The 19,345-nt window shown below is 42.9% G+C and overlaps 1 protein-coding gene across 1 annotated transcript in view; it reads right to left on the bottom strand.

Annotated features, from left to right (window-relative positions):
- Positions 1-1,951: 1,951 nt before the first annotated feature.
- IRAK3 (interleukin 1 receptor associated kinase 3) overlaps positions 1,952-19,345 on the bottom strand; it is a 58,992-nt gene continuing 41,598 nt past the window's right edge. Inside the window, exons 9-12 of the mRNA XM_037136019.2 lie at positions 10,992-11,190; positions 10,654-10,716; positions 10,410-10,574; positions 1,952-8,631 (exon numbers count right to left, since the gene is read on the bottom strand). Of these exons, the coding sequence (XP_036991914.2) occupies positions 8,116-8,631; positions 10,410-10,574; positions 10,654-10,716; positions 10,992-11,190 (943 nt within the window). The 3' untranslated portion in view covers positions 1,952-8,115. The remainder of the gene's footprint in view (positions 8,632-10,409; positions 10,575-10,653; positions 10,717-10,991; positions 11,191-19,345) is intronic.

Below are 19,345 nucleotides of genomic sequence, written 5' to 3'. Positions count from 1 at the left end.
ATTTCTCCCCCTCTTTTCCAGCATTTGGTAATCAGTTCCCAGTATTAAATTCCATCTGTTTGAAATACCTAGTGGGGTCCTATTTCTCCATGAGGACAACCATTGATGCCGAGAACCCATGGCCCAGCCTGTGCAAAAGACATATGGATGGAGAAGGAAGAAAATAATCACTGATTGGCCAGAAACAAAATGGAGAAATCATACAAGATGTCAGGGACAGCAGGCTATGGTTTCTGATGTTAACAACTTCAGGGTCCTGAGTATGGACTTGGAAGCAGCTGCTCAAGGGAAGTGACACGTTTTGGAATTGACGGGATCCTTTAACTGGAATGCGATGGTGCCACCGGGTTCACTCAAATGACTTGAAATAAGGAGCGACGAAGCCGGGCTATGAGACAGGGAGGGAGATGAGGACACGGCAGGCTGCCTTCTAAAACAAGGTAATATTTTTATTAGAGAAGTACATGTTAATGGCTAAGACAGGGCACTTGTAATGACATGAATTATTTCCCCTTCTTCTAACTGCCGACACGTGTTTGATGAAAACGTCAGGGGTTGCTCGGCCTCCAGTCTCAGGCAATCGCCTTCGAACTGCGGGCGGCAAGTTAGTATAACCACGCGCGTTTGCCTCTGTGAGCACACTGGACTCGTGCACTCCTCTCTAAGGCATATCAGATAAAAACCGCGTTTGCCCTTGGCTGACGTCATTGCAGCTCTTTTCAAAAAACCCTGTGCTGCAAACACACAAAAAAAGGAAATATCACGAGGCCGGAGTTTAATGGTTCCGTCAGTGCAGTGTGATTAGCGTATACCCTTTCAGAATGCTGTGGAACTGTCCTTAGTGAATAATGAGGTTGAGGAGATTAAGGAGCTATTTATACCCTACCCCAAGTTGCTGTCCGAATTACTGTTTTACAGTCTGTTTATTTATTAGCTTTCTTGACTTCTCATTTGCTGAAATCTTTGCAGCGGCAGTGCACTTGGTATTACCTGGTATTTCCCTTCCAGAAGCACGAACGGCACCAACACATTAATTTGGTACCAGAAGAACAGAAGTTGTGCTGTACTAGGCTGTGAAGGAGCCAACACTAATTTACCTGTTAGCTGGGTTGGCTAGGGAAGCGTTTCTTATCATATTTACACCCTCTGTAACTTAGTTATGTCCACAAAACAGTCCCTCCAGACAGAATTAATTAGAACTGGTATTTTGCCCTGGAGTGTGGTTTGCCGTTTTCCTTTATAATTAATGCATCATTGTGAATCCCCTTAGTGCTGTTACGGCGACTCCATCGCTACCTGCTACAGAAAACCACTGTATTTAGTCACAATTTCTCTGCACTATTGCAAGTTTTATTTTCAACTGCTAACCACAGCTCAGAGTCTACTAAATTCAGCAAGTTATAATTTTTATGTAGGCTAAAAAGAATGGTGGGCCACAAGTCTGGGGAATGGGTATTTTATGATGAAATTTTTACCTCCCCAAAGGTTTTTACATTTAACTAGTTTACTTGCTGAAATACTGATTTGTAAGTTTAGCTACTAAGGACAATTTTAAAAGATTTTACCGAAATTGGTAAATTGGCAAATTGGTAATTTACCATAATTACATTCTAATACTTAATTACAAAGCAGTTTCAGGTGTGTATTGTAATCCATTGTCCATTCTTATACTGCAATTTTTCTGGTTTTGCATTTTGGATGGCTTTTGCATAAGCTCCCTCAAAACTCATTACTCAGGGGACATCAGACAGGTCTCTGGGAGCTTCAGACACCTGGCTTTGAGCACAGACAGAACAAGGGGCAGTGGGATAGAAGTATTGCTACTAGTTGCCAGTTCTTACCAAAGCCACGACTAAGCAGAGAGGCAGGCAAATACAGACATGTACAAAATATTTTTCCCAAAATAAAAATATCTTTATTATTTTCAGATAATAAAAATGATAATGCTCATTATAATAATTTCAAATACATAAAATTCTAAGGAACGTAAAGATCACCCAAATACCATAGCCCAGAAAAAATATCATTAACCTTTTGGCAAAGTTCTATGAAACTTATATTATTATAAAGTATCCAGTGTTATAAATGAGCCCATATTAAACATGCTATTCTGGAATCTGATTTTTCATTCAATAATATTTCAGGGACAAATTTCCATAGCAATAATGATCTAAATAATCATTCATGACAGTTGCATATAAGTCGGTGTTATATATGTACTATAATTTATGTAACCCATTTTTAGTTGAAAGATATTTAGGCTGTTTCCAATTTTTAATATTGTAAACATCATAAAGTACATCTTTGCCATCTTGTTTACACAGGAATGTAATTTTTATTTATTAGGATAAAGACTTAAACAAATTTCTGGGTAAAAGTGTATCATTTAAATTTTTGATACATGTTGCCGAATTTGATGCATGCTGCTCTCTTAGAAAAGTACCAATTTTGACACCAGCCATGGTGAACAAGAATGTCTATTTTCCTATATTCTTGTCAACTGTTTCAATATCTGCCAATCTGGGAGGGTAAAATTAACATTAATAAAATAATGAACACACATATTATCAGCCATTTTTAAATTTTCAAATAGAAGATACTTTCAATTTTTAAGTTACAAATTTCAGAGCAGATATTTCCTGCCATGGAATAACCAGTGTTCAGTGTGGTGCCCATTCCAGCATCAGTGCGACTCAGGAAAAGAGTCAAGTTCTTTGAGATCATTTTCCTTGATCTATGGTGGCAGCATCCAGCTCAACAGGTACTTAAAGCTTAAATACGTGCGTGCACCTGCCAATGTGGCAGGGAAGCTATTTCTACCTTCTTACCCCCATTCCAATCAAATGTTGATCTATAAGAAAATTTAAAATTAAGCAAATGAAAAACGATGAGAATATTTATAGAAGTGTTGCTGTTTATACAGATGACCATGAGTGAGGCAGATGACATCAATTGGAAGGCTCATATGTTAAGGTTTGGTAGGTAATGTTGATCTTTTGACATGAAAATGCCTCCCAAGAAAATACTCACATGTCAAATCCAATAGACCATCAAATATCGATGATTTGGGACAGATAGATGGAAACAAAATACAGCAAACATTGGTTTATCACCTGTCAAAATGTTGGTTTATCATTGCTTAGACCTGATAAACCATGTGGGGATATTTCTTACCATGAAAACACTGACGAGCAATGTACACAATGCCCAATTCCTCTTTTAAAATATATCTCATATGTTAATGTTTGACGTTAATAACTTTTATCCAAGAATGATGAACGGGAACTATTTAAGCAAAATGATTGATGATAGCATGGGTATCAAGAAGACAAACTTTGGGTAGAATTAGAAGTTAGCAATGATACACTAGATACCAAAGATTTTGAAGATGCTTCAAAGGACTATTTGATCCATTCATTTTATAAATATTGTTGGGTCAATTATGCACCAAGCACTATATTAGCTAGTAGGGACACAAAAATGAGCGGGATACATCCTGTGTCCCCAGGGAAGCTTCAATAGTGTGGAGGAGAGGAAAGAAGCGAACGGCAGCTCCATGATGGGGAGACAGTAAGGTGAGGCATGCGCGGGTGTGTTGGATGACTGAGAAGAAGCCTGCTGAAGATGCCACCCGTAGCAAGCAAATGCTCTGAAAAAAATGACTGCTCATTGGAAGAACAGATCTGTCATATCTGCCACAAAGCATGTCATAGACTGCTTTGTGCACAAATAGCAAAGTGAAGGGCTGCCACAGAGAGATCAGCTACCCAGCAGGACAAGGAGAAAACCTCCGGAACCGCCATATGAGAGCTGGCGGAGGAGCCAGGATCTGCATCCAGATGACGCTCTGAGACGGCGGCTCGTGGAGAGCTGCCAGTTAAAGTTAGAACTGTGATTACAGCTCTCCCAGTGTTTCCTGTTCACCCACTCATTCATTCATTCCGTCAGTCAAGTGTACAAGCCATGAGGGCAGGGTGTTTTGTGGGGTTTGATCTTCATCATCTCCCCAGCTCCTAGAACAGTGCCTGATGCAAAGGGGGCTGTTAGAAAATGTTTGCTCAGTGAGTGAATGGATGGATGAATTCATATTTTTTACATCAAATGGCTGCATTGGCATGGAACTGCGGCGGACAAGCAGGATAGTGATAAAGGCAGGAGATATGGCGAGGCTTGCTGAGAATTTGTGTGGTCAGCAAATGACTTCACATCCATGCCTTTTCGTAGGAAAAGAACATTGGGCTTTGAAGTCAGGCAGTTGTGGGTTCAATTCCTGGATCTTCCAGATCTGGGGGGACCTCAGGTAAGTTCCTTAACCTCCCTGAGTCATTTTTGTCATCTATAAAATGGGATTCATACCTTCTGGTAGTTGTGATGGTTGAACAGGGAAAAAACGCAAAGCTCTGGACCCAGTTCCCTTTGTCCTCACCCCATTCTCCCAACCCCAGCGGTGGTGGTGTGCACAGCCCTGTGGAGCCGTGGGCCCCCCATTCTCTGGAGAGCCTTCTTGGAGCGCTTCCTGGGCACTCAGTTCTATTTCTCTTATTCCCGTCTGTGTTCCAGCAAGCTTCTCTAAGAGGCCACCTTTAGCCTTTCAAAAGTGCAAGGTAATCTCTGCCCTCCTCCCTAAGTCCCATTGGTTGATGGTTCAAATAACAGATGTCACCCAACAATTTACTGGAGTTGATGTCTTTTCTCCCTTACTTGGTATCCAGGTAATCGCTACAGTGCCTTGGTTCTGGCAGATGCTTAGTAAATACTACTCAGGGTAACCAACCCTCACTTCTGTACTCACCATAGTCAGGTCGCAAAAGTTGTTTTACACGGGCCGATGTACCACTGCATTAAACTACTCATGCGGCGAGTCATGGATCACTATAAGAGTTCTCAACAAGTCAATAAAATTGGTTATGTCAGAAATCTCATACCTATTTTCAAACACAATGAACTATTTTGGGGCATCATGAAATGTGACAAAACCTCTAACAGAGCCTGCCTGGAGGATTGCTCGCGGTGCATTATAAGGATGAAGATGAGTGGAATTCTTAACAACTAATTCATGTTTGCTGATCAGAGGGGAAACTTACTTGGAGGCTCATCCTTGGTTTCTTATTCTGCACATCACGAAGCTGTACGGTATCCCTCACTGCCCATCACAGAATGCCAGACATAATAACCATAATCAACATTTTTTAATACACCCACTAGAAGGCAAATCTAGTCAGGAGGACTGGATCACTCACTAGAAAATTGGCAATCTCACTCAGTAGAAAATTGGTAATTTCCAGCCATGGTGGCATCTGCTTCCCATATCATTAGTCAGCGTATTACCAGTTAATCTGATTTGGCTCTTCAGATGTCCAAAATACTCACCCCACCCACCAGCAAGGCGATCTAATAAAAAAGATCACAGGTTAACCACATTGTTGGAATATAAAGAACTGATGCTTCTTTCAAAAAATATGCAGCCTAGTTAGAAGGGTAGTATCTTCTGAGCCGGAACAATCTGAGAACACTTTAGGGCAATGGTTCTCAGAGTGGCCTCAGCATTACCTGCGAACTTGTTACAAAGCCCAGTTTCTAACCCCAGAACTACTTCATCAGAAGCTGGGTGGGCCCAGCAATCTGGGCTTTTAACAAGACTTCCACTTCATTCTGATGCACATTAAAGTTTAAAGAACAATGCTTTGAGTCAAATAAGTGAATTCAAATCAACAGATCGCACGTGTGCTCAGTGATGGTGCAGGCCTGGTGTTAATCAGAGCTTTGTTAGTGACCTCTCACTGAAGGTACTTCCCGACAATACTTATAAAACAAGCTAAATCAGCCTCAGAATGGTTTGTAATATATAAAGCCAAATGCCAAAGGTTTTTACTGCTTCCTTTCATTAACGTGAATAATCAAGAGTTGCCAACTAGGACAGGTCACGAGAATTAAAATCCTATGAAGTCAAGTCCAGACCTCTTCCCCTACTAGTCTTAGCACAGGGGCCATTTGGGAGCACTGTGAAGACGTACCATCCTGCTCAGGTGGGGAAGACAGTACTCCACAGCCAGGCCCCCTGCATACCCGCCTGTGGCCGTGGCCTCTCCTAACCGCTTACCTGGGGCCTTTCTGGGGCCTGTCAGTCAGACTAAGGCTTACTGTGTTTTGAACCTCACTTTCTGCCATGAGGTCATTTTCCCCCAGAATTGTATATAGTTCCATGTGTCTGACCTTGGTCTGCTAACCTGACCCTAATTCCTGATGACTTCTTTCTTTGATCAGTTGTCCTTGAATGCAGCCTCCAATGGGACTAGGATGAACCCCATCTCTCACATGCACACACACACACACACACGGTTTGTGTCTATTTCTCTGATGCAGACAGCTAGAGGTCTATCCTTGTATTGTGAATGCCCTGAAAAGGGATATTCTGTAAATCCTCTGGAAATGGTTTTCTTACGGTATTTCAACCACCATCATACACACAATCATCATTCTCACTTTGTTCACTTAATCAGCAATGTTTACTGTCGCTGAGTTTTTGATTACATGACTTCATGGAGATACTTTACTTCAACTTACAAGGAAACACTTGCTGTGTATAGGATAACATGCTAGGCCTTGAAGAGGTGGCCCCTACACACTCGGGAAATGTGATAGAGTTACGGCCCCTAAAGATGTCCATGTCCTATTCCCAGAAAACTGTGACTATATTACTTTACGAGTGAAAAGGGATATTTGCAGATGTGATTAAACTAAAGATCTTGGGATACAGAGATTTTCTTGGGTTACCTATGTGGGCCCAATGCAATCACAGGGACCGCTGTAAGAGAGAGGCAGGAAGGCCAAGGTATGAGAAGGAGACAGTAAAAAAGAAGTCAGAGAGAAAGAGGGGGATCTAGAGTCAAAGGTGCTACATCGCTGGCTTTGAGGATGGAGGAAGAAGCCACGAGCCAAGGAAGGCAGGTGGCCTCTAGAAGCTTGAAGAGGTAAGAAAATGAATCTCCTCCTACAGCCTCCAGAAGGAATGTCAAGGACTTCTGACTCCCAGAACCACAAAATAATTAATGTTGTTTTAGCCCACTAAGTTTGTGATGATTTGTTTCAGCAACAATAGAAAACTACTACAGGGAGTTTACAGGCCTAGTCCAAGAGAGAAGATGGCAGAACAACTTTGGTACAACTCAGGAAGTGACTGGCATAAAAGAGAAACACAAATAATTGCTATGAAAATGCTGATAAAGTACTTCTGGCTGGAGAGACTAGGGAGGTCGCCAGAAGGACGGTGGTTCTGCTGGGCCCTGAAGGATTGGGGAAGATTCAAAGGCAGAGATCCAGGAAAGTGCAGGAGTCAGGGCGCAGAGTTGGGAGCTACAGAATATAAATCTGCTTAGTTCTTGTGACCAGCCACTTTCCCAGAAATAAAAATTATTTGATTAGAATTTCACACATGCTACTCAGGATATAGTAGGTCTCTAAGTACATATATTTAAAAAAACTTATAATAACAGTAAATCACTATATTATATGTGATAAGCTACCTGAAGAATTTAAATACAGAATACGGATCTTGGGCAAGAACCCCTTCTGTGCATCGAACGTGTCATAGCCAAGGGTGAACCTGGCTCATTGTCAGACAGCAGGCTGGGTCCAGATGAACAGAAAAAAGAACAAAGCATCAATAAAAGCAAACAAAAGGGCAACTCTTTAAAGGGCATCTACTAATATTTACAAATTAGGCACTTCCTACAACCTTTGTACGCAAGCTAAACTAAACAATGGAATCCAGCTGAACGGAACAAACCTAGCAGACAAGGTCCTGAAGACTCACACTGATGAAGAAGACATTGGAACCCAGTCTCTTTTTGGTAGCTTTTGGTCGTTTTGTTGGTCTGAAGTTAGAGCCCATGATCTCAAATATTCTTGAATGGCTCTAATTTAGCCTAAGTTTACTCGTGAGGCAATTACCCTATAAAACACATTTTTAAGGCACACCGTTTTACAAGTTGGGAAGTAATAATGGGACTGTCCAGATTGTTGGTCTGTATTATTACCAACATCACCATCAGTCACCCTCTCGGCATGACTTGGGAAGGCAATGTCTTTCCAGGATGCTATCCGTACTCACAGGCCTCAGTCACACTTGCCTTCTTCTTTATCTTCTGGTAAAACGGATTCCTTTTGGAGCTGTTCACATTCGTCCCAGAGGAATTCAGAGGAACAGCTGATCTCCATAGGCCTGCTCCTGTAAGAGTGGCCTGGAGCTTCTGCAGAAAGGTCCACATTCATACTAGAGGCCTCTGAGTCCTGGGGCGGAGCTGCATGCTGTGGAAGCCAACATCCTTCACAAGAAGAACTGGGCATATTACAAGCGTCCTCATTTCTCCTACTCCCCACCTTTCTCTCAAAGCCCAGATATGTAACCTCAGACTGGCTGCATTCAAAGGGAATTTTCTGAGTCATTCTCTTTTCTCTCAAATGTTTGTCATGAAGCGGTGAATGATGACTCTGTCTTTCATCATCTTCCACTGGAATACTTGGTACATTGTCCAGGAAGAGTGGAGAAGGACACCTGAAGGACTTGAGTGACGTGGGAGGATCTTCAGCAAAATATAAGCAGGCTTGAGTACTTTCCAGAGTAGTTAGAACCTAATTAGCCAAGAAGTAAACATCCAGTTAAGTTGAATAACCTTTCCTTTTACCTTTTTTCTGTCTACCCATTAAGGAACGTGAGCTTCTTTTCATGAAATCAGTTCTACTATAGAATTTTGAATGAGAAGGTATTAGAGATTAGCTAAATCCTTTATTGTTATAACTAAGTTAAGTGACTTGAAGTAAAGCATTTAAAAAAACCTGCAGTAAATTGAGTGTCAAGAGACTTGACCGAAGGCCTAGATTTGCTACCACTACTTTGTGACCTTGGGTGAATTTCTTAGCATTTTTTTACTTCAACCTTAATATGTGGAGAATTGGAAGGGTTTGGGGGTACGGTGAACCCTATCTATAGTTCTCACCTAGAGGAGCATTCTTAAAATACAGATCCCTTATCCCTGCCCTAAAGGCTGCCATTCAAAAAATTCAGAGATGGGAGCCCAGGAATCTGTATTTTTAATGCTTCTCAGTTTATTTGGATGTGCAGCCCAAATTCAGAACCACTGACCTGATATAAAATAACACACAACAAACCTTCTCACACATATGTAATTAAAAAATATAGATAGAGAGCTTTACAATTTCCAAAGTACTTTACACACATTATTCCACTTAACCTGCACAAGCAACCCTATCATTTGCACTTTATAGATAACAATGCTGAGTCTCAAAAGAGGGAATCAATCAATATCACTAGTCAGAAAGGAGCAGGCCTGCTGCTGCCTGACCCCAGGTCTCTGGCTCCCAATTCCATGTTCCCTCCACTACAGACCTCACAGCTCCTTCTCAGGCCAAAGACTCCAGGTCCCACAGCCCTTCCTGGTGCTGGCAGGCTTAGAATACAGTTCTCCTGACTCCCAGCCCAGGGCTTTCTATATTCTGATGATGTCAGCTCCCTGATTAAACCCTTCCATTACTCTACGATAGACTCAGGATAAAACTTGAACTCCTAGAATAGAGTTCATGTCCCTCTACCTCCTGGAACCTTCAATTATAACCACTGCAGCTTTTCCTTTGCCATCCCATTTCCATGAACTACCCAGAACTACCTGTGGTCTCAGCAACATGAAATCCACCCGCTCTGAGCCTTTGCAGGTGTGTGTTCTCTCTGCCGGGGAAGTCCTTCCATTGAAGGCTACCTAAACCCACCCTGCTTTTCAGGTCATAGCTCAGCTCCATGAAGAAGCCTCCCTCTTCAACCTTGACTTCCCTCTGCTAGACTGTATTTCAGCTGTTCTCCCATGCAGCATTCCGCTTATCTTTCTGTACTGGAGGTCCACATTTACTGATGGACCGTGAGCCTGAGGGCAGCAACCATAGCTTGATCACTATTGGATCCCCAGCACCCAGCACCCAGTCTGGCACATGCAAATTAGGTGCCAAATAAATTGTTTATTATAAACAAATACTAAATGAATGCATAATTAAATCAGTTGGGCAGATGAGTACATAAAAAAGAGAAAAATACATACTGAATCTTTAATGGGAAGATGTCTTAAGAAAGTTTAAATAAAATATTCTCTCCAAAGTACTCACTATGTCTTTTAATTAAAATTTTTGCAGGGTCCTGGTTCCACCCAATAACGACCTCTACAGAGTACCAAGTGATATGACTCTTTGACCTGGAAAAGCTATGTACTCAATTAGAATTCTCTTTCAGGGCTAGATTTGTCTCATTGACCAAGAATTAACTTAGATACACAATTTCTCCCATTTAGACTTTCCAGGGTTCCACGGCCTTAGTTTGTAATGAAACCGTGTGTGTGTGTACGTACCTCGTCCATCGATGGTCGCAGTTTTGCCCGCGTTGCAGCGCACTGGGCTGCCAGAGAGAAGAGCTTGGCAGAAAAGTTCCGAGGACAGGGAAACACTTTCTTATCTAGAAGTGAGAGGCACGAATCGAGTCCTCTCTTTTCCATCAATTCCATAAGGAGGTCCCTCTAGGAAAAGGAGGAGACAACCCCACTTAGAACTCTATCAGAAAAAAGACCAAGGTGCGGCGAGGAAGACGATTCTTACCAGCTGAATATGCTTTGGGTCATCTAACACCACTTTACAACCTGTCAGAACTTCCATTATCACCTACAAAGAATATACAGAAAGTTAAATATATATACACAATTAGTCACGACCATTAACCTTGGCAATGAGTATAGTGTTCATTCCAATTAATAAAGTTTTATTTTATTGCTGACTGACTACACAAAATGAATGTATAAAACAAGGAGTAACAGGAAATCATAAATCTGAAAGTGAATGCCTTTTTCAAAAATTGAATTTGTCAGGGTGGCCACTGGTTAATAAAACTACGTGGATTTCAAGGGTACAACTCAATTCAGAGCCTCCCCGGCACTCACGATTCCAAAGCTGTAGACATCGGTTTTGGTGGAGAGTTTGCCTTGTCTGATACACTCCTCCGGCATGTACCAGAGGTGTTTGCCGCTGCTGCTGGTCCTGCTCGTCGCGGCGCTCTGGTGCTCCAGGCGGGGCCGGAAGTGAGCCATGGCAAAGCCCGTCAGTCTGGGTTGAAACTGATCGTCTAAAAGTATGTTTGCACTAAAATTATGAGCAAGGACAAACAAGGCAAAGACATTAAAAAGACATTTTGGTGAAAAATAACATGACAAGCTCACCTTTATCTAGTTAATTACAAAGATGGACAAATTAAAACAATCCATACTTTTCCATGAAATAGAGGACATGTGCTCAATTTTCTTCAAGTAGAAATCCAAGTGTTATATAGAACCTAAAGCAAAATCCTCACCTAGGAACAGTGGGCATTATGAATTTATAGCTACGTGTGTGGAGCTGGTGGATAAAGCTGATGCTTTGTCAACAGCAGACACTGAAGTGAACCGGAGCAGCTTTCCTTGTGCTCTGCTTGTGTGATGAGAATATTACCTGGATTTTAACCAGATAACAATGGTCTGTGACATGCACGGAGCTCTGCCTGGAGCCACTCTCCCGTGACGTGTGAGGAATCTTTAGCAGCTCCTGCCTTAGGGATAACCCTAATCCATTGTCCCATTATCCATGGCTTTTTTTGTGTTGAGTCTTTTTTTAAATTAATTTTAGAGACAGAGGAAGGAAAAGAAAAAGAGAAACATCAATATGCTGTTCCACTTATTTATGCATCATTGGTTGCTTCTTGTATATGCCCTGACTGGGGATTGGACCCACAACCTTAGCGTGTCAGGACGACATTCTAACCGAATGAACTACCTGGCCAGGGCCTTGTGTTTGAGTCCTATTTTAAAATATACCCATCTATAGAGGCAGAGGCAAAGGCCAAGTGCTAGGAGTCATTTTTTAGCTGTTCACCAGTCACATAAAAACCCTAATAATCACTTAACATCTTGGCTGAGAGTAAGCATTAGCTTACTTGACTGGTGAAGGGCTGCCATAGCCAGGATAGGAAAGATAAGCCAAGGGGGAGGCACGTTTCATTTGGCCCACACCTGGCTCTGGCACCGCAGGTGGGTTACTTCACCCTGCAAACCTCAGTATTGTCTTTTCTCACAGGTGAAATGAGGAAAACGGCAAAACTCACAGAAGGCACATGGGGCATATAAACAGCCTGCTGTTTGGCATATGCTCAGTAAATGGAAGCTAAGATGAAGGTTAGCAATTGCTCACGAGAGAGAAGATGGATATGGATAAAGAGAGGTGGGTGGGCTAAAAGAAAGTTACCTACTTTTCAGCTTTGTTTAGGGCTATTTGGAGCTTGTTTTTTGTCCCCTGCAGCCAACGCTACTAATAAAAGACCTGCCCACTCAAAACACCATATGGGACATTTGGACTACTACAGGCTCTTATTAAAAGTGTTAAAAGGTGAAGGATGAAAGTAAGAGATTCTTAATCCTGAACATTCCATTAAGAATAAGAATAAGGATGTTTTCATAGGAACATTCCTTATGAAAATTCCAGGAGTCCTTTCTGTCCCTGTGTAAGTAGACTGATAGGCACACCCCAGCTCTGCAGGTATGAATTGTAGGCGTTATTATGATTCAGAATATCCAGAGTCCTGGTCCTTTTTAGAGGGTGTAAAACTAAGGCCTCAAGAATTCTAATACAGACTTTGTCCAGGACTGAGCTGACAACAGACAAAATGATGGGGTTTCCAGGATCAGAAAGATATGCCTTAAACTAGCAGAATCGCAAAATCCAAAGAACCCATCTTCTGCACAAGCCCCAAAGCCCTGACCTGTTGTGTGATCCTTGAATTTATGAGGAGAAAGTCAGGGATGAGACTTGCATCATAAGCACAGTCCTCATTTTTCTCCTTGTCTTTTCACCCCAGATTACTTCAAACCTGGCAGCTTCTAAGACCAGCCTGGGTCCCACACATCTATGTCACTCCTCACCCATTCTTTGTTTTCCTCACTTGGAAACAGTATCGACTGCCCTGACATGCTTCTGAAGATGAGGAATATACTAGAGCCAGATCATACCTTCTCTCTAGCTCTTGGTGAGAACAGACATTTAGCCCATAATTCTTCCATACATGTACACTTCACTAGTTCAGATCAAGAGGAGGGCTTCTGGAGATGCCCTGATCACTTCTGACTGCCAGGGTATTTAATGCAGAAGTTTGCCAGGTGTGCCAGGAGATGAGGTGGGCAGAGAGGTTCATGAACTCTCATTGCCAGGACCAACCCTCCGCCCCTCCAGCCTCAGCCCCACACAGAGCCTGGCTCTCTCCTGCACGCTGCCCCACTGCACTTCAGCCTGGAGGAGGAAGCAAAGCCAGGACTGCCAGATTTGCATTGTCAAACATCTGGCCCTCTCCTTCCCCCATCCCAGCTCTAAAGAAGGTATAAAAATCCCAACTTAAAATGCCAGAATGAGGAGAATGCAAAAACTTGAATCTGTGGAATACTTAGACTCCCTGAAGTATAGGTCTTTTCTAAGCAGAAAAGGAAAAAAGCAGCAGCAACAACAACCATAATCTATTTATTTGACCCTCAGCAAAACTGGCAGGAAGCTTCCAGCAATTGGTGAATCACATTACTGCAAGAGTTGAGCTGTGACCACAATGTGTTACACAATAAAACCCAACAAAGGACTTTGGGTCCGCGAGAGGTCATCAATAAGAATGCGAAATTGTTCTAGGGCACTGCTTTCACACTTTGAATAATGACATTTGGTGAAAAGACAAGTTGTTTACCAGCTGATGTTAGTGTGTAACATAAATTTTGAGTCCAGTGATTTACTCTGTTCGAAATAAAGGTTAATGGTAGCCAAGGAAGAAGGATGTTGTGTTTCAGGACAGTGGGAATTGCAAAAGGCCCTTCAACAATCAATTCTGTCCTAATTCTTCCCCCTGCTTCAACCTTAAATAGAACGTTCTAACATAATCCCCCTGCTTCAACCTTAAATAGAACGTTCTAACATAAAGTGCGTTCAGCTACCATGTAGGTGAACTGAATATGTTTATTGTATAGGGCTGAAAACAGATTACCAAAATGAACACAACACAGATAGCTAAAATCATGTCACAATATAATGCAATAAGAGGGCGGCTTGTTAGCTGGCTATGGTGGTTACCAAGGACACGGACGAGAAGGACCCGATGGCCCACACACCTAATTTAGAGTTTCTACATCCTATTTCTTTTTTAAAATGTTTCTAATTTTATTTTATTTTTTGCAAGATTTTATTTATTTTCAGGCAGGGGAAGGGAGGAAGAAAGAGAGAGAAACATCAGTGTGTGGTTGTCTCTTGCCCACTGGCGGAAACCTGGCCAGCAACCCAGGCACGTGCCCTGAGAATCGAACTGGCGACCTTTTGGCTTGCAAGCCAGAGTTCAATTGCTGAGCCACACCAACCAGAGCATACACCCTATTTTTCTAGTTTTTCCCATAAGACTACTTACTGTAGCAGAGAGACCTCTCTAGATAATTCTTCTAGCAGAAGGATCAGTGGCAGGTCACTAATGGGACAGGGAAGATCCTGCACAAGCTGGTGATCTTATCCTGCCTGAAAATTTATTGTGTTAAGTCTCCCCTTTGGTGAGGATCCTAAGACAATTCTTTTGAGGGAACTGAATCCCCCAAAGGCTACAAGAATTGCTTTCTTTGCTTGCCAATTTGTCTCCTAATTTAGTTGAATTGAAGTCTGTGGGTCTTAAATATAAAGCAAGATGATATACCTAGACTATGATGCAGGACTTAAACTTAAGTGCGCATACCATGTTTGACATGGAAGTGCATGATTGGTTTTTGCAGATATGTTTATTTTTATAGGGTTTTATGGGGAGTTATTGGCGCCCAGTAGCCCAGGCCCTGAGTGCCTGGCAACTCTCAGGAGAAGTCCAGGCTCCACCCAACTGGCCCCAGAGATACATAGGACTGTAGAGGCCTCTTATGGACAGCCTGAGGCAACAGGACTTCTTGCTGCCTGTGTTACTGCTGTTGCAACACCAAGATCCCCCTCACCAGATGAGGCAAGGCCCAGCTTCTCTGGGAACCTGCAGATTATTGGGAAAGGACAGGCACCCACTCCCCCACTGCAGAATGTGGGCATCTGGTCTAAAACGGTATGAGCCTGAGAAACCTTACTCCCGCCTTGGGTGGTGCAGCTTTCTCTCTCCTATTGCACCCAGGCAAGACTCAGAGACAGTACTAAAGCTTGTTTTGCTTTAATGGCTACCTTATGAGTACTGGGCTCTCTGTGTCAGGGCCCAGTCAGTACAGGGCACTCCTCCTGTACTTGTAAAATTTCATCTCCAACCAAACTAGCACAACTTCCCTAAGCCTCAGTTTCCCTGTCAATAAACGGAACTGGCAATGCTTAACTCACGTGGCTGTTACAGGGATTAAGTGAGAAAACATACGCAGAGTGCCTGATATACAGGGAAGGCCTAGAAATGTGCTTTGAAGGATGCAGCCATTGTCCGTTCCACACAGGACACCTTACCTCCAAGTCCCAGGGAATTTGGCTGGCTATCACTAGGAGTTCAAGGGCAGCAATTTGAAATAACAAAGGTAAGGGTGTTGCAGGCTGACCCTGGAGCTCCAAATGGCCCTTGGGTTAACTAGCTTCAAGGCAGTGGCTGTGTTACAAAATAGTTCCAGAAAAATTCTGGAAGAACTTGACTAAATTAACATTTCCAGGCATTTTAAGACCATGGAAAGTAAAAATATATAGCTATTAGTTTGTACATGTGTGTGCACACATATATGTATCCAGGTGTATTAATGAATGTTGGTGTATCAATGTATCATGGTGTATTCATGTATCAATGGTGTTGGTGTTTAGAGTCAGTAATGGTAAATAGAAGAGGGGAAATTTTAACTTATGTAATATTTCACTCTTTTGGCATCTCTTAGGAGGAAAATGATATCTTCTAAGATATTTCGATATCTTAGAAGAAAAGAGGCGCTGAGGGGAAAATAGGACAGTCTGAGGGAAAGAAGTTGTTTATATCTAAAATGTTTCTGAAAAGCAAATGTAGATTTTCACAGGGGGAGAGGGAGAGAGAGGAGACTGGTTAATGACACAGTCAGTCAAACAAAGGCGTTCTGCACTTCCCGCAGGCTTTGCCATTCTCACTGAACACTGAGTGGGAGCCCAGTCCCGCCACACCCATCAGCTCTGGGAGTGAAGAGGGGCATGGGCCCTCGGGCAGGGGGCCTGCTGTGGGAAGGGGCCCATCTGTGGCTTCCTGCCCTTCTTTCCAACCACTCAGCCTTTCTAGCCCCTCACCAAGGAAATTCTCTATGTACCTACTACAGCCGTATACCTCTGACCAATGTCCATTTTTAAAACTTGTTTTTAAACCAATGGCTTCTTCTCTTTCTTTCCTAGAGCCCCTCCCATGCAGGAGAGGCTCCCTCACCCGCAGGAGACAACTGGCAATACGCAGGGATGAGCGAATGGAGGCGTGTAGGAGACATTGGAAATGTTCACCCAGATTGTCTCCTGGCTTTGGAAACTAGCGGGGATGAATGTGTGTGTGTGTGTGGGGGGGGTGTCCAGCATAAAATGCATTTGAATTGAAGATCGTTCATAAATGTGAAAACAATTAAGCTCACCAAGGGATAGGATGGAAATAGCAAGAAGGTTTACTGCTTTCAGATGCTTTTATGTGATCCTGTAACTCAAAAACATCTTCGTTCCCCAAATAAAAATGTGAGGGTTTTTGGTCACGAACAGAGACTTTGGTTCTTTAAGATTGTTTTCTTTAAATCTTTTCCTCCTCGGATTCCACCATCTGGAAATAAATTTTTGTTTTTGTAACATTCTCTTTGAAGAGTTCAAATTGTGAAGACATTTTTGGACGAACTAAACTGCCAGACTTCTTGAAAATACCTTTGAAATGTATTTTCAAAACTTGGCGTCTTTCTTCATGTCCTGCCACTGTGTCCTTGACAGAGTGTCCACTAAGAAGGCCGTTCACGCCCGCTGTCCGAACGGGACGGAGGTTCTGCGTGCACACTGCAGGCGGAATCGCCACCTCAGCCTCCCCCCACTGCCATTCTCACAAGGAGGCCAGAGTCAACATTTCCAAATTTGCATGTATTCATTATGCTCTCCTTCCCGGCCTGAATTCCCTGTCTCTGCTTAATGAGGCCACCGTGCTCTCACGAGTCCCCACACAAATGTGGAACCCCACCTCCTTGCCCCATCCACAGATGTGTGACAGAAGCAGCATACTGATTTTTGGAAGTCTGGGCTTTCTCTTCTGTCAAATTGAGATAAGACCAGTGACACCTAAACTCAGGGTTGTTGGCAAGGTTGATAAACGATTCGGTGGGCAGTTCGGCCAAGTCTGAAGTCGTCCGGCTTCCCCTGAGCTCCCTGCTCTGTCTGCAGCCCATGAGCTGCCCTGAGGTATCAGCACTTACTAATGCAGTCAGGGCAGACTGCTCTGCTTGACGTTTAAAGCCTTTCTGTCCTTTCTTTAAAAGTTTAAACTGTTTATTGACGTAACATTGGCAACTAACATTACATAAGTTTCGGCGCACAACATTGTAATTTGATGCCTGTATGCACCGTAGCATGCTCACCACCAGAAGTTCAGTTTCCATCTGCCATCATACTTCTGATCCCCTTTCCTAACACTGTTCCCCTCACCTGCATAGGACTCCTTCTTCCTCACTTTTATCCAGGCCTCTATGCAGCCTGAGATTCGCTTCCTCCGTGAGGTTTTCACTCGACTTCTCTGAATTCTAGTGCTCCTCCTTCTTTCTCCAATTCCCACTTGTTTCCATAAGCATAATGCTGAGTCTATAGTTGATGGCAAGGAACCACTTGTTCATCTAATCAGTTAGTCCATTAAGAGAACTTAAACCCATGAATAAGTTAGACCATTCTTTATATGGCAAATACGTGGCCCAAATGTTGCCAAAACATCCTCCCATATTTTCAGCAGACATCATTAATTGAGTGCAAAATGTACACAACCCAGATTCTCTTTCAATACTGCACATGATAAATCATTGCCAATCAATCAGTGTGAGATGAAATTGATTTGTCATTGCTGCTATAGTGAAGTTGCTCTTTTTCAGATGAGGTGAATGAGGCCTACGTGGTTGAAATAACTTATTCTGTGCAAAACAGCTTTTTAATGGCAGAGCCAGGACCTAGGCTTAGCCTTCCTTCTCCTGTGTTCAGTGCTCTTTGGATTTACTACAGTTAACTGAAAATAAATCTGTTTATTCAGCTACTCATAAAAAAAATAAGTAGCTGTTGATTACAAAGCAGAATTTAAGTGAAATATCCCCCCTCTTTTTTTAGGTGCACGTAGTTAATTCCAGTGCCAAACAGTGACTGAACAAGTCACAGATTTTAGCTCAATATACAGAAAGCTCTAATCATTAGATCTGCACCAGAATGGAGCTCTGACCACGTACTGTGCACGGGCCCAGGGCTGCTGGGTGAGTCACTTGGGAGGTGAAAGAGGCAGTCTCCATTGGGTGGGAGAAATTGCAGCTTATTGCTAAACTCTGGGTGGTGCTTTATACATATTATCTCGCTCCATTCCCACAATCTGGGAGGAGTGGAGTCTACTCAGTTCCAGATGAGACCAAAGGTCACACTGCTAGAAAGTAGTAGAGCAGGGATTTGAGTTGAGATCTTCCTGACTCAAAGGAGGTACACTTAGAGATAGAGGCAATGACATCACTGGTTGTCATTGTGTTGGGTTGGTTGTTGAAAAGGGGGAAGAAGAGAGAAAAGATTCTGGGGAAGGTGTTTCTGGGAAACAGGAAAGTCAGGACTTTGCCTAACCTGCCAAGGGCGAGCAGGTCTCCGGAGGCACCTCCCGAACATAGCTGCACTCCTCATCCTCACTCCGAAGCTGATAAGGATAAAGCTTGACTAGGGTTTTAAAAGTGTAGAATCACATCCTTCTCCTGTCACAGTCCTTACGTTTAGAAATAGAGTACGATGCAAAAATAGTCAGGTGCAACGTCACAGAATTTGAAAGGAAGAAGAGATCCAACTTCAGATCACCCAGCTTGCTCTGGACGTACAACATGAGAAGAAAACCGGGAGCCAAGAGTGTGAGGCAGGACTGGGCTTGAAGGCAGATTTCCTGTGCTCTGTCCCCGTCACCTCCAGTGACAGTGCAGACACCGTTTCCTTGTGCTTAAACACAGGCGTTGCTCACACTCCAGGCTCCAGGCTGCTCAGTAATGACCTTACAATCTTCATTTCTTAAACTATTTTCCAAACCACAAAGGTGTAAGATTACCAAGCTTCTCTG

The sequence above is a fragment of the Artibeus jamaicensis genome, unplaced genomic scaffold (assembly GCF_021234435.1).
Source record: "Artibeus jamaicensis isolate MK-2021 breed Jamaican fruit bat unplaced genomic scaffold, CSHL_Jam_final contig_233, whole genome shotgun sequence".
Lineage (NCBI taxonomy): Eukaryota > Metazoa > Chordata > Mammalia > Chiroptera > Phyllostomidae > Artibeus > Artibeus jamaicensis.
The sequence above is the reverse complement of the archived record's forward strand: the minus strand, read 5'-3'. Positions and strand labels throughout refer to the sequence as shown.